This window comes from Lathamus discolor, chromosome 1 (assembly GCF_037157495.1).
Source record: "Lathamus discolor isolate bLatDis1 chromosome 1, bLatDis1.hap1, whole genome shotgun sequence".
NCBI classification, from domain to species: Eukaryota; Metazoa; Chordata; class Aves; order Psittaciformes; family Psittacidae; genus Lathamus; species Lathamus discolor.
The window spans coordinates 152,979,403-153,004,155 of record NC_088884.1 but is presented as its reverse complement, the minus strand read 5'-3'; the positions used below and the strand labels follow the sequence as shown (position 1 = coordinate 153,004,155).

General features: G+C 40.4%; 1 protein-coding gene across 6 annotated transcripts in view; it reads left to right on the top strand.

Annotated features, from left to right (window-relative positions):
- Window positions 1-24,753, top strand: part of PPP2R2C (protein phosphatase 2 regulatory subunit Bgamma) — a 210,212-nt gene that overhangs the window by 89,147 nt on the left and 96,312 nt on the right. Inside the window, exon 2 of one of the 6 annotated variants that reach the window (XM_065659697.1) lies at window positions 15,302-15,452. The exons of the other annotated variants lie outside the window; for them this stretch is intronic. Coding sequence (XP_065515769.1) covers window positions 15,404-15,452 — 49 coding nt within the window. The 5' untranslated portion in view covers window positions 15,302-15,403. The remainder of the gene's footprint in view (window positions 1-15,301; window positions 15,453-24,753) is intronic. 6 annotated transcript variants of the gene reach the window in all.

The window sequence follows — 24,753 nt, the reverse complement described above, 5'->3', positions numbered from 1 at the left end:
ATGTGATAGGAGAGCTGAGTGATGTGGTGACATTTGTATTGTGCTGTGGTTTGTCAGAAGAGAAAAAAGAAGCTTTTTTTGCTGTTAAGAAGGAGAGAATGATACAATGTATTGCGGCAGTTTGGGACCAGGCTGGAAGAACAAGGTCCTGTTTGTTCTCTAGGATGGAAACAGTAGAGAGAAATTCAGAATGAAAACATTTATTCTGTTGAAACAGTTGTTTTTGTGAAAACTGGAAGAGATTTTTATTAGTGTTTACACAGACACTGTCATTTTGGGAGGAAGGAGCCTCAGTACCAGTTCGCTCAATGTTGCAGGAGTGCTGGTGTGAAGGTTGCCCATTTATGTGAGGGGGAGCACAATGGGACAGCATCCTTGAGCCTCCAGAACTACAAAATAAAAAAAAACATATGTAAGGAAAATTGGGTTTTGGTTGTGTTGGTTTGGGTTTTTTTGTGGGGTGGGTTGGGGGTTTTGTTTTAAATTGAGGCTTGGCTGCCCAGTTCTGGATGCTTGGGAATAACTTGGAGGTCTGTTCGGAAGAAGCTCATTCCAGGTTGTCTCCTGCCCCAGTCCTGCTTGGTGTCTAGTGGCTTGTAGCGCTGATGGGGCAGAGGACAGTAGAAGACCTTTGTGAGCCCCGCAGGGAGGCTGCTGCTAGATTAATGCTGATGCTGCTTCTTTCCTCCCTCTGTCCTCTCATCTAAATGCTTGTGTGGAAGAAAAGTGACGTTATGGCCTGTGTACTTCACCTGCCCTAGTTACATAGCTGAAAGTGCCGTGGCTCTGCCAGGTGTGCTGTGAACTTGGTGCATTTGAACCTCCCAGGGAATGTATGGGGATTTCTTGTTTGGAGTAACCTCAGTTGCTGTGGGTGGTGCAAGTGTGTGTTTTCATACAGCTTGTGGAGGAATCTGACACAAGTTCAGAGCAGACCTCATGCTGGCTTTAGCTGAACACTTCAGAGGAACACAAGGTAAAAGAAGCTGAAGACAAATTGAATTGTGCCTCTGCCTTCAAGTAACAAGATTTTTCAATCCATGGTGCTGCTGGTTTCACGCTGGCAGAGCTCCTTATTTTCTAGTATTTCTCTCATGATGGTGTTTTTCTTCCTTAATACTTATACTATTTTGCTTTTGCTGTTAGCTTGGTTACATAGGGTCTATGTACTGAAACTCTGCTTATAGAAGAGGCTGTGTTGTAGAGGTCTATTCCACGCATTGACCACCCCCATTGACTTCTTTTCACAGGAACAGGTCATGAATAAATAAGAAGTTACTGGCCTAATGTTAGATAGAGAAAAAATATTCTCTGTTTTACAGGATCAGTTTTGTAGTATCAGTGTGCAAAAGAAACAGCTGAACTGCTGTTTCAGGCCGCTAGCTGTAGAACTGCATGGAAATGGGAGTGAAGGTGTGATTGGTATCAACGGAAACCAAGCCACTGCAAAAAACAAAACCCCCAAACCTTTCCCTTTCTGCAAAGTTGTATAAATTATGCCAGTCAGCAGATCTGTTTCTGCCCAGACTGAGGCTTACAGTTTAGGTTAGAATTTTGTTGTAAAACAGGAGATCTTGTTTTGCAGTATGACCAGTTACACTGTGCTTCATCTGGACAGCAAAGTCTGTCTTTTTCTTTTGGTCCATGAGCCAAGTGAACCCAAAATCTAATCTGAACATCTAGTGATAGGGAAAAATCACTGTTGCTCACCGTATCACACAAGATCCTGTGGTATGCTGGAAGGCAGAGAGCACTGGTATGAAACCAAACATTACACTGACTTCAGTACTACTGACTTCACCTAAGCGAAGATTTCCATGAGCTCTGTCTAGAATTGAATATCATCTGGATGTTAGATGTCACTTAAAAATACATGACGAATAGTGGGATGGAGACAAATAGTGGGAAGGGGAAGGAAGATGAGACTGTAATAGTATAGCTATAGGGTTTACTCACTTAGGACCACCTTACTCCTTGGGCAGTACCATAGAGGCTGAAAATCCTAATCAAAGCCATGCTTTCAGTAGAAATAGCAAAGGAAGAAGGAAAAAAAGATTAATTAAAAAAGCCCTATGAGTATTTGTGAGAAAGCATCATGTACAGACAACTCTGGCAACATGTGCTGCATCTGCTCAGACGCAGAACAGAACAGCTGCTGCCCTTCTATGCAGGGTGATGCCTTCAAGGGTGCATTTTACCCTTGTGAGGGTGGGAATAGGTATATGTAACAGGAAAGGCAAAGCCAATGAAGCTCTAATTTTGAAATGTGTTTATATCTGTATATATATGTATGAAAGATATATATATATCCGTGTATTTGAAATACATATAATTCTTTTTTTGCTTTCCTTAAATCAGAATAAGTTCTTCCATTTAATTTTACATTTTTGTGTCTTTGTTCTGCCTTTTTTCAAATGTGATTGAGGGAAACAGCGTGTTCTGTTATTGAAACATAGGCTGCACTGCCATGCATCTGCTGTTTGAATGCTTTAGGATTGCATGGGCTTCTGTAGTAATAAGTTAAATAAATAGACCTGTAGCAGCAATTTTGAAGATACGAGTTTAATGTGCACATATTTGTTGTATTTATTGGTCACTTCTTCACTGCCCCCACCATGGTTCTGTGACCATAACCATAGTATTCTGAATATAAAAGATAAATTCTTTCATCTGTTCACTTTTCTCCTCCTCTTTTTATGAAGACTCTCTTCTGTCTCTTCTGATGAAGGGCTTCTATGTTGAGGACTTCACAGCAGGTAAAGTTGATATACTAAAGTCTTAAATCTTGCTTGTGGTAGCTTCTACTATTAGAAGTTTTGAGAATTAGGGAGGACTTGGCAGTACTTGAGTGTGCACATGAATGATTCCCCCCCCACACTGTTCTTGCTGGCAGATGGTCCTTCAGGAACTTTTGCCAGCAAGCGCAAGTCAGAATAGCCTCTAGGAGTGGCTGCAGTGGTAAAGATACTGAGCAGCTTTCCTCTTGCTGAGCTTAGCAGAACCAGGCTGCCAGTGAACCTCCTCTGTCGTTTTCAGAGTTATTTCATGTTTTTCTCTCAGTGCTCACAGAGCTGTAGAGGAGGGTGTTCAGCTCCCCACAAGAGGTGTTAAACGTAACCAAATAGGAAATTAAGTGATTGTTACAAAATAAATGCCTGGAAGAGTGAGCTTCCAGTCTCAATGCTTCTCTGAAACAATAGAGGTACATCTTAAAATTCAAGCTGTAACATAAGATTTCTGTTCAAAACAATGTTTCCTTCTGAAGCATAATGTGAGATAAAGATCCAAGAAAGAAAATGAGCAATCTTTATCAGCATTCCTTAAAAATGATACATGCACTTCCAGACATCCCTGAGTAGTAGTATGACATCGTACAAAGACTTTTAAAGGTCTTCCAAATTTCTCGCAGGCTATCACAGAGCTATCTGAACTGTCTGACTCTCATTAAATATCTTAGAAACCTGTGTTACATTTGTAGGTATCTCATACGTTCTGATCTCTTTTGTAATTGCTACAGTAGCATGCTGGTTTTCTGCGGCTATGCGGAAGTGGCGTTAGGTGCTTTGTCATCTGTGAGTGGTTATAGAATATATGTGGACCCCTCATGGACCAAAAGCATGGACCAAAGCAGGTGTCTTTTACTAATCTTTTTGATGGATATCTTCCAAACTGCAGTGATATGAATTCTGTGACTTTGTGTGCCACCAGGCTTGGCATAAATGATTGATAGAAAGAGATAATTTGACCGAAGTCCCAGTGAAAATAATATTCCGACTTCCATTTTGTGTGGTTATGGTGATAATCAGAATAATGATAGTCTGAATTGATAGGTGACTGAAATGGTAATCAGAATAGCTAGACGAGTAAAAAAACCCCATTTTCATATGAAAGATGATTTGTACCAAGAAGATACCAACCATGATGATACAATAGGAAAAAACTAGCCTCAAGAATAAAAATCTCCTTTGACTTTGATAATGCAAATTTTTCATTGAATATGTTGTTCAACTCTCTGCCATAAATCATGATCAGATGCATCTCTGTCTTGTTATTTATACTGTGGTAGCACTGGGGGTCACTAGGCACAGCTGGTTCTGTAAACACACAAGAAGGAGGTGGCTTTGCTCAGAAGAATCTTGGTGTTAAGTATGAGATGAGAGACAATGTGAGGATATATTAAAACAGGGGGAACTCGAGGTCATGGTGACTGTGCTGATCAACACAAGAAGCAGCTGTAATATGAGCCTGGCTGCCAAGTGTCTATTTGATGATTATGTGTTTGTTGCAGTGCCCTGAGGAATATGGTTTGGTTTAGCTGAGCTTACAGTTCAAGTTAGATCAAGCAGATCTTCCAGTCTCTGAAAACATCTTCACATTGGAAATAATCTTCTGTTGCCCTTAATCACTGTTTTCTGCAGATGTTGTTGATGTTATAATACTTAACACTAAAACAGCTAAGCAACTGTACTAATACACAGTTGTGTGACTGTCTCCTTGGGCATCTTTGGGCTCCAGTGATTACCCCAGAAACTCAAGATAAGCTAGACAACTTTGCTGGTTACCAGTGAACTACAATAAATGTTTCTTCTGATCTCTGACACGCTGGTTCTCCCTTCACCCACGCAGCAAAATATATAAAAAAGCATCTGAGGGCTCTTCAAAAGAGGGAATCCATGTCAGTCATCTTGTTTGGACAAATTTAAGAGGACTTCAAAGTGGATGAGAGAGTCCTAAGCAATTTAATCTTAGTGGAAGTAGATCAGACACAGAGGTTTTTTGTGTTTATTTGAAAGGTACATACTGCAGAAATCTGTAACTGTATTCTGTAGCGTGAATGTAGTGCAGTAAATCTATAAGCCTTGTCATGGGTACCTGACATGCTTGAAGTGCTTTGTCTGTTCATAGGTGGCCCTGAGGTGAGGTGAAGGACGGGTCATGCAGGGGTCATGACAGAGCGAAGTGCTTTCCTAAGTGGCTTTGCAGCACGGGTGTGAAGATACCTGCTTGTCCATTACTGGACTCCAGGCAGATTCAGTCTCTCTCTCTGATGGGATCCTATGCCAGAAATGATTCATAATCTGTCTTAAGAGACTTTTTTATGACTCTCTCAGTTATTCCTGGCTAAGCTGGATTGGAATTGTATTCAGCTGGTCTCAGCAACAGAAGTCAGGCATCACTAAATAATGAACAGTCATGTGTGAGAAAGGCAAGAATATTCACTCTGTAATCTTGGCCAACTTAATTTCATATTCTTTGCATGTTTTCCACAATACTTTTGTGTCTTTACTATTTGGGAAATCATAGAATCCTAGACTCACAGGATGGTTTGGGTTGGCATGGACCTTAAAGATCATCTAGTTCCAACCCCCCCTGCCCTGGGCAAGATATATATAATGTATGAGCATTGCTGCGGAATTGAATACAGTTATATTGGGAATGTGTCTGGCTCAGGTTTACTTTTAATTCATTTTTCACTGATTATTAAATGTTAAAATAAAATAGAGAATCACAAGTAGCGCCATAAATCAATTTGTGTCCTGAACTGCAGAGCAAGCCATTTTTAAAACAAGGCAAGCCCCTGTATTTATAATAAATCAAGTTTGTTATCTTTTGAGCATTGTGATTAAAGTAATTAGTCATTTATGCTGATACAAAGCCATCAGTAAATACATTGCTTTGTTTCCCAGATGTTGAATCTTGAAACTGTTTTGTAAGGGTCATTGATTATAAGCAACTGCACATTGTCTTGTAAGTTTGTTGTTTTCTTGGTGGGGAAGTGATTTCCTCTAACCCAAATTAACTGAGCAACTCTCCCGCAGTTAGAAAAAACTGCCTTTAAGACTGTAACATGGAAGCTGATTTATGCTGCTAGGCAGGACATAGCAGGTGGAATTGGGTGGGGAGTCAGTATTAACTGAGGAGAGGGTCCCCAAGTTAGCAAGGGTTACTCCAGATTGTGCAGGTGCTTGCCTTTCCTCAGGGTTTGCTGTGCCCCTTTCCCTACTTCTGCAAGGGCTGTGCAGAAGTGAAGGGCTGTGCCTTCCCACACACAGCTGTGGAGGGGTCTGGTTAATGTCATTGTAGATTTGGGAACTGGATATGCTTTTATACCTGTAAAATAACTGCTGTTATCTGAGGGGCTTCAGTTTGGAATATGAGTTCTTCTTTCCAGCAAAGCACAAACCATTGCCAAGTTGTAATTCCTGCTCTTGAGCTATGGAAAAGCCTGCATGGAATCGGAGTTCTTCCTGCTCTGCTTTAGCTGCTGCTAAGGTTAGTCTGTCCTGTGGTAGGCTCAATCTCAGCCTATTTTTTGGTATGAAAGCATCATGTACATCTGGAACGTGATAGTTTCTCCTCTACTTCCAGACATCAGTTCTGACCAGTAAACGCTGCATCATTTCCACCCTTAGTCTGGAATAAATACATACATTGAGGACAAAAGGTGATGCTTCCTTGGAGAAGAGGTCTCAAGTCTCCTGAGTTATTTTGGGGATTTTGTTGTGTGTGCCAGTGCTTATAGGTAGAACTAAGGAGGATGAGCAAAATAATTTCAGTGTAAGTCTAGCTTTTCCTCTGGTGGCATTTTTGGTTTCATCAGTACTGCTGTCCTAGACTGGGTGTTCCCAAGAAGCATGATGCCTGTGAGCAGTATAATTCACTGCTAATTAATCTTCCCTTCCTAAATGAGATGACAGTTCTGGTTCCAAAATAAGAGGCTTGTTAAATTTTTTAATGACTTGCACTAAGGAAGAAGTTAAAAATAGTGGAAAATAAATTAAATGAAAAATAGTGGAAAATAAATTAAATGGACTATGACCTATCACTGGCTCCTTCAACCTCATGCTTTTACCATACTTTCCCTCTGTTCCGTGGACCATAAACCCAAAATTTTTCCCCCCTGTCTGTCAGTAGCTGGTTTGCAGTTACTGCAGACACTGTAAAGCAAATGAAAATGGATTAAGCTGCTCTTCTGTTCAGTGTCCTTCCACTGAAAAGCATTGCATAATATATATATGAGTTGATGTTAGAGTAATAGGAGTGTATGTTGTCTTTTCAAATCCTACACACAGTTAGCTGTTACACTCACTGCTTGGTCAGGTAGTCTGAGAATTGCTCCAAATTCTGCCCCATACCAGGAGGTGCGATGTCTTTCTCCACCCTCTACAGGGAGTGCTGGTGCCTGATACCGATGCCCAAAAGCCACAAGAGCACAATTATGTTCCTTTGGATGCTGCAGCTGTGATTTTAGCAGGAACAGAAAAAAGCATTTCAATATAAGTTTTCTATTTATATCAATGGCAAAACTTTTATTGAGAACTGATCATAACATGTTCTTTACTGTAAGGGTGGTGAGGCACTGGAATGGGTGGCCCAGGGAGGTTGTGAATGCTCCATCCCTGGCAGTGTTCAAGGCCAGGTTGGACAGAGCCTTGGGTGGCATGGTTTAGTGTGAGGTGTCCCTGCCCATGGCAGGGGGGTTGGAACTGGACGATTTTAAGGTCCTTTCCAACCCTAACTATTCTGTGATTCTATGATTCTATGTTACAGGATCTTGTGAAATTGTAACATTAGAAATGCCCTAATGATCTACTTTGGCTAAAGCTTTGATCATGCTTGAAGAAAGCAAGTAATTTTTTAGATGTGGTTTTTATGTAAAACTCTGAAGGTAATTATGAATCTCCAAATTCTTTCATTTCATATCAGATTCCATCCCTTATTTATGGTTAAAATAAGGGAAACCTTCCCATCAGTTACTTTGGTCACCTGCTGTGCAAACTAATAATGCCATGCTAATATAAAAAGGAGTGACAATCATTCACATTTGAATTGCAGCAAAACAGGAAAGAGACAATTAAGAAAGGGAAATTAGCTGAATTAGTGCTATTTTGTACTACTTGATTTTAAAATCTGAAGTCAGTCCCATGCGTCAAGAATGGAAGGTGTGGGTTTTTTTTTTTAAGAGATTTGCTTACATGAATGTTCTTTGAGTTATAATTCTAAAATAACAATGAGGTGCTTTTTTTCTTTTAGGTTATACTCTTGTGAGAAATAAGTAATGGGATATAGGTGAGGATTTGAGAAATTCATCTTAGAAAGAGGAGTAGTTGTGACTAAGTGCAGGTTAACACATGAGCTCTGCCATTTTTATTCTTGTTGTCAGTGATGTAACACTGAGCAATTTCAGAAGGAAATTTAAATGTGCATTTAGAGAAAGACTTTGCATATCCTAGGACAAAGAAAACAGCAATTTTTTTTCATAGGTTCTGTATTTTTAAACACTGTAGCATTGTCCTTACTAAAAAAACCCAGGCAGGCAACAAGAATTCCTCTAAAAGGATGAACATTGTAATCAGAAAATAGGCACTGGTGACTGTTCACCACCTAGGTATTGATGCAGCCAATTACTGTGTCCTGCCTTTCAAACATTATTATGTTAGAGCAAGAAAAGAGCCAATGCTGTATTTTATATGACCTTTCTAATGCTATATATACACATATAGATTTGTGTTATTTGTCTCTGATTCACCAAATGTTTCTTATTTGTGGCTCAAGGCATTTATTTATTGCAAGGCTTCAAGCTGTGGTAAGCAAGGTCATAAATTAGGAATTGATTTCCACAGTTGCTCTAGCATACAAACTAAATTCCTCGTGGTTGGTTATAAAAACCGTAGCTGGGCATAAATTCAGCTTTTTGACGTTGTCTTGAAAATTAATGTTACAGCAAATGAGAAAGTACGGTAAGTCTGTATTACATGCTTAATTTAGGCCTTCAGCTAAGACCTGAGGAAAGCAAATTGTTTTTACACTGCAAGCTTCTCAGTAAAACCACGCTAGTACTAAAGGTTTTTTTATTTCACCTGTTTGGGTTTTTTTGTTATTACTTTATGTTTCCCTTATTTTTTTAATCAGATTTTCTGTACATTTTTTGGCAGTTTTGATCAATATGTTCATCAGTCCTTTGTTTTTACTATATGCTCCCAGAGTCACTGCTGATTACAGTAAGATGTGGGTTTCAAAATGGAATGTAGTTTCTCTCTTTTGGAAATAGACAGTCCTACTAGAAACAGGAAAAATCCTGCTGTTTGGTTAGCTTTGTGTCTACGCGACATCTGGTTAAAATGAAGGAATATTTAGACAGTTAACTGAAAATTCACTAAAATCAAGGAGGTATGTTTAGGGGGTGTTTTTAAGGTGTTCTTTGTGGGTTCTGGGGCTTTGGTTTGGCTGTTTGTTTTTTAAGGTGTGCTTTATGTTAACGACAGTAGAACCACACGGTGCAGCAATCAATTTGTGTAAATGTCAAAGATGTATAACTGATTAATCTTTGCTGATTCCTACTAGCTAGATAATAAATTTTAAGTTTCGGAGATTGGCTTGTTAGACACATCTTCAAAGAAAATACTTCTAATATAATACCCTGCCCTCTGTTAGTATTCAGTAGTACTGAATTAGTATGCCTAGAGCAGAAACCATGATATGTAGTGCATGTTTTCAGATTGTCGTCAACATCATCAGGTGGCTTTACAAATACTAGCTTGGCTTCTGTTGTTCTGCACATGTCAGAGTTAGTGTTCGTGCCATTAGCAGAGGAACCAAATGGAAAAACTGTTTTTCTAAGATAACAGAGAGCATTGTGTTTGCTTGATGGGAATTCCTGGTTTACAGTGCACAATTCACACTGTATCTTATAGTACTGGTCCATAAGGAAGGGCCCAGAGTGTCAAACGTTTTGTGGAACTCTGTGACATTAAAATAGAGGCTGAATTGCCAACCCTACTGCACACTAATGCATGAAATAACTTTCTTTACAGTAGTCACAGTTCACAATGTAAAGAAAAGCAATTGGAAAGTGAAGTGCTGTGTGTGATAAGAGCAGTGAAACAGTTTGGCAGGTAAAACAGGTATGGAGAGATTTGAAAATATAAACTTTGTTAAGGAAAAAAACCCAAAACCATGCAGAATTAAGTACCTCAGACTTAGAAATCACTCCTCTTTCCAGTTCAGATGATGTTTTGAAGGAATGAAGTTGTGAAATTCATCTATTGGTACTGCTTCTTATATCCTTCCTGAACTGTATTTGCAGGATTAGAATACACAGATCTCCCTTCGTGGCTGTTCTCAGCAAGACATCTTGTTAGCACTTGATCTTATTTTTGCAAAATCTTGATTTGGAGCTTATTTTGGGTTACTGAAAACTGAGATTTTTTCAGTGTTTAAAATGCCTATATTCATAATTCCTTTTGACTTCCTTGAGATTTCCATATGGAGATATCTCAAAAACATGCAGCTGTGTGGTAAAATGAGGTGAATCTATTCAACTCAAACTTTCTCTGAATAATGAAACAGTTTCACTGAAAGCCTTGTTAGGAAGGAATTGTGATTATTAAGTCTGGTAGTCGGGAAGGCTTCTTGTTAGGGTATTACTGCAGGACTAACTCAAGCATGGTTATGCCTGACTGAATACAAGATTTCTGCCCATTGCCAAAATGTAGATTTCCTTTTTGAAAAGCACTTAAATATGTATGAAGAATCTTGGTCTGATTCATTAACTCTGAATAAATTCCTGTGACAAATGAGAGAAATTGAGGGAAAGCAGAAATAACTAGTTGAGCAGGACTCCTTGTGTGAGGTTGGCTGCCTGCACAGGCGCAGGACTAGTACAGATATATCGCTGATAATTCATTATAGATCCAACTGATGGTAAACTCGGAGGGAAAGCACCTTTTCAGAAGTAGATCTGGCATCAGCTTCCTCTCTATTGATGTAGTAATACAGATTTTCAGATTCTACCCCTGCCTTGGTAGGGGTAGATAGAAGAATTCTGCTCCTGGAATGAGGTTTGTATAGGAACATAATAGTGCTACAAATCTGGTATTTTCTACTTTTGGATCCTCCTTGACATCAGATGTTCCTAAAAGCTGCACAGTCAGTCTCTGCAGTCACCTAATTCTCATGCCCAGGATGTTCTTCACGTGGAACCGTTCTCCAGTGATTACCAGTGCAAAACATTAAAAAACGGTGTTTCCAACAAACATGACAGAAAAGGCTGGTGAGCAAGGGGAGGGAAGCACTGTCGCTATTTGTGCCCTCTGCAGTGGGCTCCAAAGAGAGAAAAGAATGGAGGGAGGTGAAGGGAGATGAATGGTCTCTTGTATAAACTACCTGAAAATATCCTCTGAGACTTATGGGTAGGAGTTGGCAGTGCACATCTGGGGATGGTCTGTCTAGCTGCAGGCTTGAAGTGTGGGCTTAAGTTGGAATCTGTTGAATCTGGTTTGAAAATGTGTACCCACATCATGTATTTGGGATTGCTGGGGTCTTTGAGTTAGCAGAGAAGTGTGCTACTGCAGTGCCTCTTGTTTTCCCTTTGCATTTTAGTTCTGCTGTGTTTGTCATCTGAGCAATGGAAGTGAAATCTAGCAAGTTATGATCTCTCTGACTTCAGTTGGAAAATTAAAATTGTAAAGTTCCCTGAAAATATAAATATTCCTATCTTACTCTGATTCTTGTGACACCATTTGTGCTTTTTCAAATGTTGCTATCAAAATGTACATATACTGCAGTGGTAGCATTCCATTACTTTACTGGCGACTCATTCTGCAAAATCCAGTCTCTGCAGCTAGAGCTCATTTCAGAAAGATCAAGGGACTGCAGTCATTTACATTTAATTTGGCTTTCTTGGGCTCAGGTTGGTTAAAAGGCTTGGAGATCACCAATGTGTGTGTGGCTGGGGGTTCTTCCAGTTTATGGAATTGCATGGCATCTAAAGGTATGGCATATGCAGCTTCCATGCAGCCTGCTATACAGTGTGTGTGGTCAGGCATGGTCTGAAGAAAGCAACTAATAAGAGGAGTTCCTCCATTGCTCTCCTGTCTGCCCAGCAGTAATGTTTCTTTCACCACACTGAGGGGAAAAAAGATGAATTCTGCAACTAGTACCTAGTTGTGTATTCCTGACTTCATCTTCCTGTCACCGCTGGCTTACTCTGACATGGAATCTTCTGCACACTACATTCAGGCAGAAGCTGTGGACAACTGGACTTGCTGAGACTCCTCCCAATCCTCCTTCCATGTGCTATTCCCTGCACACCAGAAACAACTTTGCCAATAACTGACAAAGACTTCATGCAAACATATTCATTGCTTTTTTTTTCCTTTGTGATAACGTTTTCATTAAGGACCAGATACCAGCACCAAATGATGGTTTGGTCCCAGGTGGCTTTAGTCTCTGGTTTGATCGTGGAAAATGGGGCCTACTGTGTGGTGGTAGCAGGGGAAAGGGTTTGGTTGAGCAGGAAGCAAAGACTGCCAAAAAATGAAACTATGTGACCAAAGGAGTCCTGGTACTGTAGATTTCAAATGCTCTATAATTTAAAAAGCATCAAACTCATTATTGCATCCTGTCTGTGTTAAAACAGCTGTAGTCTTACATTATTCTTTACTGCTTCTCTGCTGTGGAGTTTTTCCTTTGTGATAAGGCTGACTTGAAACATTTCAGGTCTTTCACTCCCTAGCAGAAAGGGTAAACTCGCAACCTTACACAGCCAAGCATGCAGCAGTTCTGGATTAAGCATGCTACTCTGTGGTAACTCCGTTGTTGTGATTACATTTGAGCAGTTCTAGATTTCAGTACTGCTGCATCCTTTTCTTTCGGTTTTTAATTAGAGTTTTTATAGCTAGGGAACAGAACAATAGGGGGCTTGTGTCCACCAACAGCCCCTCCTCCCCCCCAAAAAATGTTTAGCTGGGAATGAAATGTTATTAAAAGCAACATTTGTATGGGAGCCAAGTGGGAAGGGACAGCAAGCGTGTAATAAAGAACAATTAATTTCACAAGGAATGTATGTAAAATAATAAATTATTTAAAACCACATCTTCTGTTTCTCTTCTTTTAATCTCAGTTTTCCATAATAATAAGAATAGTAATTTTCTAACTGGGCAATGAAGACTTTGGTTTCACTTAATGTCTCAGTAACCTTGCACTGAAATGCTAGTATTTCACAGTACTGATATCTGATATTAGTAATCAACCCTTATGCATTGAATGTCTCAAAATTTACTACTTTCTACACTCACAGGTTTTGTTGAAGGCACGCAGATATCATTTAGTTTGTTGCTATAAGGCACAATGAGACCCACTCTGCTTCTCATAAGGATGCACGTTTTTGTTTACAGATGGATGAACACGTTAAGTTCTGTAATGCCTATGTCTAAGCTGATGAAGAAGTTGACTTTCTCAAATTACAGTTATTTGCTCAGCTGACTCATTCATCCAGTTAAAATAACACTAAATCCTGTGACATCTACAGTAGAGCTTTTTTGATCATTGGAATCCAATATTCATTGCTGTTATAAACAAGAACTATGTTAGTGTTCTTGTGAGTATCCAAAATCAGCATATGGAACATACATATTTCAAGTGTGACTATGCAGCCAGAGCTCGATACTATAACTGTTCTCTTCCAGTTATTTATTTGGTAAGTATTTTCACATTTAAAATAAAATGTATGGATTATTTTTTTTTTGTGATGGATACTTCATCACTAAAAATCAGCATTCTCATGGATCCTTTCTCAGTCTTCAGTCTTTTGCAAACCACAGTCTCATACCTTCTGAAAAATACGAATGCTCATGTGGAAGAACACCTGGAATTGCTGATGCAAGTTTAAGAAGAGGCATTAGCAGTGTAAGATGGCTATGCTACACTTGTCACTCCATGGAAAGCCTGCTCAGTGTTTTGCAGTGCCGTGTGTGCTCTGTTACATGACAGACACCTGCACTCAACCACCAGAACATCTACAAAAACATGCAGATGCTGAGAGAGATGCCTGAAGAAGTTGAAGAAGGTAGAGGTCATCTGGTGTGGAGCTTCTAGGTATGCCCTTCTTTTTATCAACAAAATGACATAGTACTTGAACTATTGACTCTCTTTTACTTGATCTCTGAATACAGATTTGTTTATAATGTTTATTGCTTTCTCTTAGATAGGAAGTTGGACAAGGTTGTTGAACAGAACGTTCAGGGCAGTTCATGTTAATAACAACTTTTTTCCCCTCTTTCATTCTCTCTCAGTAAAACACAGGAGTATGGGACAAAAGAGAAGGCCACATGAAGGCAAATGAAAATTAAATATTTGCCCGTTTGAAACTGGCAAGGAGACAGCCAATACATTCATTGCTCCACAGCTAGCTTTAGGTTACTAATGATACCTCAACTGGATTTTAGATGTTCCTGTACTTGATCATCATTCTCTCGTCATGTTTTATATTCTTGGCCTGAGTTCATCTGGGGCAGAGATAAGCCTCTTTTTGAATGGCTTTTGGTTTCTGTTTTCCCTTGTTTTAAAAATAATCAGACTGCAAATGTTACACAGGGGGGAGGAGTGGTGGAGCTCATCCTTGCTTTGCTGTTTACATCAGGAACATTGGACGGCAGATCTCTGCTTGCTGCAAAGTTAACTCCGTGCTGTTTTGATTACTTTTTGTCTCATTTTTGCCTCTCTAGGGCTCTAATGGGTGGATGTTTCCTGCCTCATTAGTACTTCTTTTTTAATTCATTGAGAGTTATTTCTCTTTTATTCAAAAAGAGAAGGAGGCATGAAAACTAGCTACACTGGAGCAGGGGAATAGAAAAACAACTAACTTCAGGCTCAGAGTGGGGAAAAGAGATTTTACTCCATAACTGTCATTCTTTTAAATAAATGAAGAGGTGGGTTTGTCTTTTCTCCACAGCCATCTTTATACTTTCTTTCTTTACAGTCTTCTGAAAATCAGTTCCATTGCTAAACTGAGATGCTGTCTGCCTAAACTTAAAGTGACCTTAACGATAGTCTTAAGAAAGCAAACCCACATGATCTGTGCGCTTTCAGTCTGTATAGTTGTTTGCAACCTGAATGTAGTTTGGTTTCACAGTACCCACGGCATGCCAGAGCTGAGCTAATCCTGTAGGTGGAAAGTACATTGCTCCATATTGCCTGTTCTCGTTCTCAGGCATATGAATAAGCATGGGCCTGTGTTGAGGCTTTCCCTCTCAATATAATCCTGGAATTTGGGCTGATGCAGCCTTTTTATATGGGGTGGAGGGTTTATACTGTGGATGACAGTTGAATTTACAAGTAAAAAGGACCTCAGATACCCTCTGAAAAGACTGTATTGATATAAGGAGCTGAGATATTGAACGTAGAACTAACTGACATACAGTTTTGAGAAGCTGGGGGGCTTAAGGGAGAAATTAAGTGACCTTTCTGTTGTATAGCAGAAGTGGATCAATGGCTTTGTTTTTATGTTTTTGTTCGAAAGATATCACCTGCTGGCTGCAGAGTGGGTCGATCCAGCTTCCTTCTGGAGCCTGAGCAAATCACTTGAGGAAGATCTTGCTTTCTGCTGCATCCTAAAGACAACATGGAAGGCGAGAGCATCTGTGAGGTTGATTCTGGAGATGGACTTGGAGGTAAGGATATCTAGCATTTATTTTTGTTTTCGTGCCAGATGGCTGGTTACAGAGAGCCCCTGTGACAATGGACCTTGGAAGCCACAAAAAGCAAATGTGATAAAAATGTCTACAGTTCCCGTTCATCGATTGTACTGTGTCACTTTACAAGCAGTGAATAAAAGTTTTTGAAAACAATTGTGTCCTAGAGGGAGCGGCACACCCGGAGGTTGTATGTTCTAAACATTGTTATTTAGACTCTGAGATGTCCCAAAGATGATGCAAACCTAAATGCTTTCAATAAAAGTAAAGGCATGTAGCCTTTTCTCTCTTTCTTTGGTTCTCCTTTTTCTGTCTCTCATGTGCACACACTATCTGTTTTGTTTGTGTTTTTATTCTGGACTGCAGAAAATGGCATGAAATGGTACTGATTCTGTCTTCTGTACTAGTTACCTGTGTGTAAATGGAGACTTTCTATTGACGTAAAATAAAGAGTTCTTATTCTTACTTAGCTGATAATTCTAAAGGTGTCCTTTGGCAACTTAGCTAGTGTTGTTTATCATTTTCATAATGGGCTATACAGCTTCTCAGAGAAGGTAATACTACATCTATGGGACTGCTGTTCTTTGTGTATAATGCAGGGGACCTTTGACAGAGTTTTTGGATAGATCCTTCTAATTTAAATTCCTGGTTTAACACAGCTTCTTCTGTGATTACCTACTGAAACACATCTAGTTTGCCAAATACCTCGGAGCACCTAGGTCAACGCACTCTTGAACTCAGAAGTCTAAATATTATGGGAAAGAATGAGGTTCTACATTTGAACACTGTAATAACACAAAACTTGGTATGCTGCACGTGTTTGATGGGTTAGATGTGTTCCTGTGACTGGATTGTAACCAGGCAGATTGGTTTTTGTCTGAGTGTACAGTGCTTGTGCTAAGATGCCCTCTTTTATGTTTGATACTTCTATAATACTTTTCCTGAGCCCTGGCTGTACCAGTAGTTCTGTGTACTAGGAGGAATAGTTTCTACTGTCTCACCACTGAGTTTCCTTCTCATTAGAGAGTTGCTTCCAGACACTCATCAGTTGGGCTAATATGCAGATATTGAACAGTTGACTTCTTTTGTTTAAGACAAAAAACTCTGGTGGTTCAAGTTCTTCTAAAATTCCTGATAATAATGTCTATGAAATAATTATTTTCTCATAAGAAATTTTGTGACAAGAACAATGTAAGTATGCTTAAATAGTACCTTTCTGCTAGGTGGATGAAAGGTAATAGAGTAGCTGCATTCTCTTTGCCATTCTGAACATTTGTGTTGTCCTCTCTCAGAGTTTTAGAAACAGCTGGAGCCATCGTTATGACTGTTACTGATTAGGTTACTTTTTTATTTATCCTTTCTCAAGCACTGGTTTTAAGCCTTACATTGCATCCTTCAGTCACTGAATCTCTGCTGTGCTACTGCACCTTTGTAATTTCTTTCATGCTACTTAGAGCATGGAAAATCCTCTCGGAGCTGAGGTCAAAGACAATTTTGTATCCCAGCCCTCCTAGAGTCTGGCCTTGTTGTTGTAATAAGTTACTGTCCTTGATCTACATTTTTCGTATTTATATAGGCAAGTGTATGGTTTAAGTACACAGAATGGGTAACCAAAGTGTATGTATTTCTGGCTTGTCTTGCTCTCTTCTATTTGAATTCTGTCTTAAGATCATCAGCTCTTCAGAGCAAATTTACTATATTTTGGGAAACAATAGATTGCCATTGGGCTAAGTTGAATAAAATTATTGGTATGAGAACAAAAACTGATCTTGTATATGACAGGGACATACTTTCAAGGAACATGTTGGTATCTTCAGCATACATATATGTATAGCATTTTTTTGAACAAAGTGTGCTTGCATGACTAATACCAGAGTCCCATTTCACATATTTCAGAAAACAGATGATGTTCTATCTGTGTGAATTACTGGATATGTACATAACTCAGACTTCTGTGGTTTAGAAAATAACCCTAATATTAGAAGCAGATTAGGTATCTGTGCTGCAGGCATTGTATCTGGTCTTCCTGACTTGATGTTACTTCACAGCAGGTTTGAATGCCCTTAAATGATGCACAAAAAGAACTTTTCTCCCAGCCTATAAAGCCAAACTCAGTGAAGATCATTATGCAGTTGAATAGTCTCCAGAGTACAAGCCACCCCAAACGTGGTGGAGAAGACAGGCCTGTAATTCTTCACTGAAGACCTATTATAGCTGACCTAAAACAGATGGGCACATGTACTTCAAAGCAAAGACTTCATAGTTTCAGTTGCCTGGGAGAGATTTATGCTTTTATCAGATGAAAGAACTCAATGGTGGGGTGACCTTAGCTGGCTGCCAGGTGCCCAGCAAGCTGCTCTCTCACTCCCCATCCTCAGTAGAACAGGGAGGAAAATAATGTGAAAGAATCAGGTAAAAGAGACTCTAGACAAATTTATTTGTTGCTAATTAAAAAATATAGTAGATTAGCATGTGCTCTTCATGGGCTGCAGGTTCCCTCGGGACATCTACACCTGCCCTGGTTTGGGGTCCTGCATGGGCTGCAGGTGGATATCTGCTCTACCATGGACCTCCATGGGCTGCAGGGGCACAGCCTGCCTCACCGTAGGCTGCACCAAGGTCTGCAGGGGAATCTCTGCTCTGGTGCCTGGAGCAACTCCTCCCCTCCTTCTGCACTGACCTTGGTGTCTGCAGGGCTGTTTCTCACATATTCTCACTCCTCTCTCCCAGAAGCTGTTGCACAGCTTTTTCACTCTTTCTTATATACATTATCACAGAGGTACCCCCAGTGTCAGTCGTGGGCCTGGCTTTGGCCAGTGGTGGATCTGTCTTGCAGCCAACTGGAGTTGCCTCTCCCTAACACAGGGGCAGCTCGTGGTCTTTTCTCAGAGGCCACCACTGCAGCTTCTCATCCACCCCAAACCTTGCATTGTGCACCCAACAGAGACTCTTACTGTTATTTGAGAGCAATACGCTGCTTCAAATGCATTCCTTATAAACCTGATGCAATTCTTAGAGGGTATTGTCATTAAGTGATTGTCTTGCTTACCAGTATCTTGGATACTTTGATGTGTTCCTAAAAGTAGTCACTAACTTGAACAATGTCAAGTTAGGTGTACTTGGAGAAGTTTCTTTAGGAACTTTCAATCCTTTTAATTATGGGGTGATATGATTATTAGTTAAACTGAAGTTCAAGCTCTGTTATTGCTTCCATGACTTAATTTTTTTATGGCAAAGAGTCAGCATTGTATAGATATATATACAGAATCAATACCATAGCACACATTTTCCTTGCTCCCTGTACTGTATTTTAGTAAGAACCTGAAGATTTGCTGCAGCCCAAAAAGTATTAAGGGGAGGAGACTGGGGAGGAGTTAAGCAACTTTTGCAGTTCTGTTGCGTTGCTGATGTTATGCCAGATCTGCTTTTGGCCTGGTGTTTCCACCTGTAGCTCTTGTTTGAGTCAAAAATCCTTCCTGCGTGTTAGCAAGGCTGCAAGCCAGTTGCTATGGTATTCAGCTTTTTTCTCTCTCTACCCTATAGGTTTGCTTTTGTGATGATTCAGCCAGAACAAGAAATCAGTCACACAGGCTAGAGCTGTAATCAAAAGAGCAGCTGCTGTTGGCTGGAAAATCTATAGAGGTTGGGAGAGCAGCAGGATTTGAATTTCTAGAAAATATTGATCACAGTCTGTTTATGGTATACATCTAATGCATAGCTAAATGTTAAAACAGTGGTTATGACAGTAGCCCGTTTTCAGGATGATGGTAAAAATTGAGTCACTGGACTCCTTTCTCTATGTTGTTTCATTGCCCCAAAAGCATCAGTAATTTCCAGCAAAAGAATTATCAGGTATTTTTATTCTGTGTCCATTTTTGATTGGTTTTTGTTGTGTTGCTAACTGGTAGTATGTTTCTGACAGGATATTATCTAGTGTAGAAGATTGCCAGACTCTCACTTGTCTCCTCAATTTTAGTCTTGCTGTTTGGCTAATCAGAAAATTCTGGAAGGCTGCTAGATAATGTAAATGGATTTTAAAGTCATAATGGTGCTGATATGTAGCTGCAGTGACAGAAGGATAAAAGAAAGACAACGTAGATAGAGGTATATTCTAATAGATGAACTACCAAAAAGGGAGGATGGGCTTTTGTGGGTCTTCTGCAGGTTTTAAGAAGCTCGTCTCTTAAAACCTCGTCTTGTTCCCCTCCTCACCCTGTCTGCAGCTGGATCGGCAGGACAATAAAAGATACTTTTTCATACAGAACAATTTCTGTCCAAAGTCATGGCTATACCAAAAATAAAACTTTTAAATGTCCATCTAGAAATCACTAGAAATCACGCTTGTAAAGGACAGTACATACTAAAAGGCAATGAAAATTTAAACAGTGAAGCTGATAACAATAAGTATGTTAAAAAACATATTTGAATTTGGAAGTAAGTAAACAAAAAAGTGAAGATTTTTTTTCTAGGAATGCTTCTTGTCTGTGTTCATAATACAGTGGCACAATCCTTTCCCAACTGATAGGAGGATCTCCTGAAGAAGCCTTTCCTTACTGCTTTCATGAGAGTGGTATTGCTTTCATGTGTCATGAGAGCTTTCATTTTCTTTCCCAGAGCCTTATGTGCTACCCCTTCTTTTTCTCTATGCGATAATGTCCCACTGTGAACTAAAATGTTAGTAGTGGATAATGGTATCTGCTCTCACTGAGAATGAGCAAAACTTCTTCCCTAGTTATCAGGGGTTTCACAGAATCATAGAACAGTTTGGGTTGGAAAGGACCTTAAGATCATCTAGTTCCAACCCCCCTGCCATGGGCAGGGACACGTCACACTAAACCATCCCACCCAAGGCTTCATCCAACCTGGCCTTGAACACTGCCAGGGATGGAGCATTCACAGCTTCCCTGGGCATCCCATTCTGCTGCCTCACCACCCTCACAGTAAAGAACTTCTTCCTTATATCCAATCTAAACTTTCACTGTTTAAGTTTTAACCCGTTACCCCTTGTCCTGTCACTACAGTCCCTGATGAAGAGTCCCTCCCCAGCATCCCTATAGGCCCCTTTCAGATACTGGAAGGCTGCTGTGAGGTCTCCACGCAGCCTTCTCTTCTCCAGGCTGAACAACCCCAACTTCCTCAGCCTATCTTCATACGGGAGGTGCTCCAGTCCCTTAATCATCCTCGTGGCCCTCCTCTGGACTTGTTCCAGCAGTTCCATGTCCTTTTTATGTTGAGGACACCAGAACTGCACACAATACTCCACGTGAGGTCTCACAAGAGCAGAGCAGAGGGGCAGGATCACTTCCTTCGACCTGCTGGTCACACTCCTTTTGATGCAGCCCAGGATACGGTTGGCTTTCTGGGCTGTGAGCGCACACTGCTGGCCCATGTTCATTTTCTCATCGACCAGCACCCCAAGTCCTTCTCTGCAGGGCCGCTCTGAATCTCTTCTCTGCCCAACCTGTAGCTGTGCCTGGGATTGCCCCGACCCAGGTGTAGGACCTTGCACTTGTCGTGGTTGAACTTCATAAGGTTGGCATCAGCCCACCTCACAAGCGTGTCAAGGTCCCTCTGGATGGCATCCCTTCCCTCCAGCATATCAACCGGACCACACAGCTTGGTGTCATTGGCAAACTTGCTGAGGGCACACTCAATCCCTCTGTCCATGTCAGCGTTGAAGATGTTGAACAAGACCGGCCCCAACACTGATCCCTGAGGGACACCACTCGTTACTGGTCTCCAGCTGGACATTGAGCCATTGACCACAACTCTTTGTGTGCGGCCGTCCAGCCAGTTCTTTATCCACCGAGTGGTCCATCCATCAAATTGGTATCTCTCCAATTTAGAGACAAGGATGTTGTGTGGGACAGTGTCAAATGCTTTGCACAAGTCCAGGTAGGTGACATTAGCTGCTCTACCCTTGTCCATCAGTTCTGTAGCCCCATCATAGAAGGCCACCAAATTGGTCAGGCAGGATTTCCCCTTAGTGAAGCCATGCTGGCTGTCACCAAGCACCTTGTTGTTTTTCATGTGCCTTAGCATGCTTTCCAGGAGAATCTGCTCCAAGATTTTGCCGGGCACAGAGGTGAGACTGACTGCTCTGTAATTCCCTGGGTCTTCCATTTTCCCCTTCTTGAAAATGGGGGTTATATTTCCGTTTTTCCAGTCATTGGGAACTTCACCTGACTGCCATGATTTTTCAAATATGATGGCCAGTGGCTTAGCAACTTCATTTGCCAGCTCCTTCAGGACGTGCGGATGGATTTCGTCAGATGCAGCGGGACTCCTGCATCCTAGTAAGTGGGACATGGAGTACTCCCCATTGACCATTAAGCTAAATGGGGTAAATCTTTTTAGGTCTCTTGTTAATTTTTATTTATGCCAAACACATGCTCATGGGACAATCTCCCATGTTTTTCAGTGAAATGAAAAACCTAGAAAAATCTGGGTTGGTCAAGTGACTTCTTAGAGTTTATGGTTTTGGATGGCCTGTCACGTGAAAGGGGGGGAGATTTTCTCAACCCCTAGTTGATTTGTGTATCAACACACAGGAAAGCCAAGACCTTTTTGCCCAACCAGTCTGTCAGCATCCCATTATAGGAACCCTTCACTGAACAGTCCTGCTGAACTGGAGGGTGATTCAATTGACTGGTTCAGGGAAATGTGCCAACAGCATCAGGGGGACCCCTCAACAGCTCTGCCCACTTTATCCAAATGTGTTACACACTGCTGGTGGCTGCTGGCGCCCACAAAGGACTAACGCTGACAGTTTACAGTATGACACTCTATTAATATGAAATCGTGACAAATTAAGGTTCCTGATTGCTGGTGATAGGTTGCAAAAACAAGCTTGAAGTGATAACGCAACCAGAGTGTAATCACTAATAACAGTTAGTGTTAGTTATTTGACACACAGAAGATGAAGTTCGTACCCTGTGTGCATCCCTACATGGAAGAAGATGGGTTAATTTCATCAGCTGATCCCAACAGTTACTGTAGAGTCTTCCCTGCTTTCCCTTTCCTAATTTCACATATTTATACAATATGATTCAGGTCAGTAACTCCCCGTAACCCTCCCACCAATGTACAGTGTGGTCAGTTAGTTTGCATGAGGTTGCATCATTTCCATTGAAAGGACAGCCTAGTCATGTTTTGCTGATGTGTGAAGCCATATGTTGATGATGTCCATGTAGTAAACCAGGCTTCAAGGTTAGTCTTTCCTGATTAGAGATTTGTTAGTTCTGTTTCTCAATCTGCCTACACAAAGGCAAAGCCTTCCCTCCCACTGTCAGTTCTTTGTCAGTGTTGTTCATCCTGACCTTGTAGGAGGCCCTTGCATCTGTCTAGGTTTCTCCATAATAACACAGATTTCAACTTTTCAACTATATTCCCATGGAGCTTGAGTGACTCTAGTCATACTTTATTACTGATGGCTGTAAAATACTCTTGCTTTGCTTTTACAAATGCAACTCTAGCTTCCTTGTTTGGCAGCTGCTGTGTGGTTTATTGGTACATGGTGCCTTCAAGTTCCCACTCCTGCATGGAACAGAGCCTGCAATCACCGGGTAGATTCTGTGCATGCCAGCCACATCCCATCCTGGAAATACCAGTTGCATTTTACCCTAAGGTTTTCCTATATATGTTATAATATCACTGTGGGGGACTGGGGAAGGTAGTCTCTAATTTCCCCCTTTTCCCACAATAGCCAAATTTTCAGTTGCCACTGATGTTGAGTACATAAAACCCATACATCCATACATTTTAATGGCATAGTTCACTGATACTTTATCCTCTTTTGTTTTCAGATGAGCCTTCTATTGTTAGATGAGTTTTTTATTGTTTATTAGTGATCTTTAACGTATTTTAAAGAACGTGAGGTGTCCCTGTCCATGGCAGGGGGGTTGGAACTAGATGATCTTGAGGTCCTTTCCAACCCTAACTATTCCATGATTCTATGATTCTATGTACAAATGACCAGCAGTCATTTGATGTTATAGCCATTAGAGTATGGCAGATATTTTTGCACTATAAGTGTGGGACATTTTATATTGATTTTTACCTTCATCTAGAAATAAATTTGTAAATACAGGAGGGAGAGCAAAGAATGGGAGTCATTCTCAGACATAACTTTTTGGTGGCTTGCATTCAAAGTGTATGGAGAACTTATGAAAAGTAATGCTAATCCGTAATTATAGTGGATATTAAAAATAGTGTGGAAATAATCCCAAAGGTGATTATGAAATTGAAATGCTCATAAGCACATTGCCAGTATTTAGGTGACAATTAATGTCTTTGGTCTGTTTCTTCACTTGATGGGGATATAGTGATAAGGGGAACCCTTATATAAGACGGTTTGCAATCTAAAAGTGGAAAACCTCAACAAATGGCTCCTAGTGAAATGATAGAAATACAACCTGTCAGAGTTCTCCTGTCATTGCTGCAAATAAATGCTTAGATGAGCTCTTCCAGGGGTGACATATATGATTTAGAGATAACTTAGTTTGTTCTTATTCAAGCACCACAGTTATTGATCATATCATTGAAGAAGTATTGAGCACCTAATATTCTTAAGCCAGAAAGTGGACAAGAATATTCAAGTACGTGCATGTTTCTGTATTTCTATACGACGTCTCTTAGAAGTTGCCCTTGGCATCTAATTGCCCATGTCTACTTGCCAGCCAGCTTGTAAGGCAAGTCATAAAGGGTGGGATTTAATTTAATAGAGCTCTGCTTTCTTAAGGAAAGTGCACTGTAAGATATGGGAAGTGTATTTAAATTTGGTTATATAAAGAAAACTGCACTATGCACATCTGTTGTTCAAAGATGTGGCTTGCTACATGTCACTATTGACCTTTCACATGTTGTATACACGTACCGATAACTCTTCACTGCTTATACTGAACCTTTGCAAGCAATGATATACACCATTTCCCTGCTAGTTTAAGTATTACAGCTCCAATGCCTTTGGAAACCACAGTAGAGATATGAGGTTTTCATACCCAGAGGACTTGCCCCATTTCCACCAAAAGAATACAGGGGGCTTGATTCAGACTTGGCATTTACTAAAAGCACAACTTTTCATAGTGCAAATATAAGTAGAAGGAAAATTCCTCATGAGTAGGATGCATACAGATACACCCTTAGTAACTAACTTGAATGGACTGCTGCTGTCTGGACTAGATTTGTATAATAACAAATGCCTCCATAGAAAGACACCTGTTTTGATACAGCAGTTCATATTTGTGAATTTCAAAGCTCTGCAAATTTAAACATAAGCATG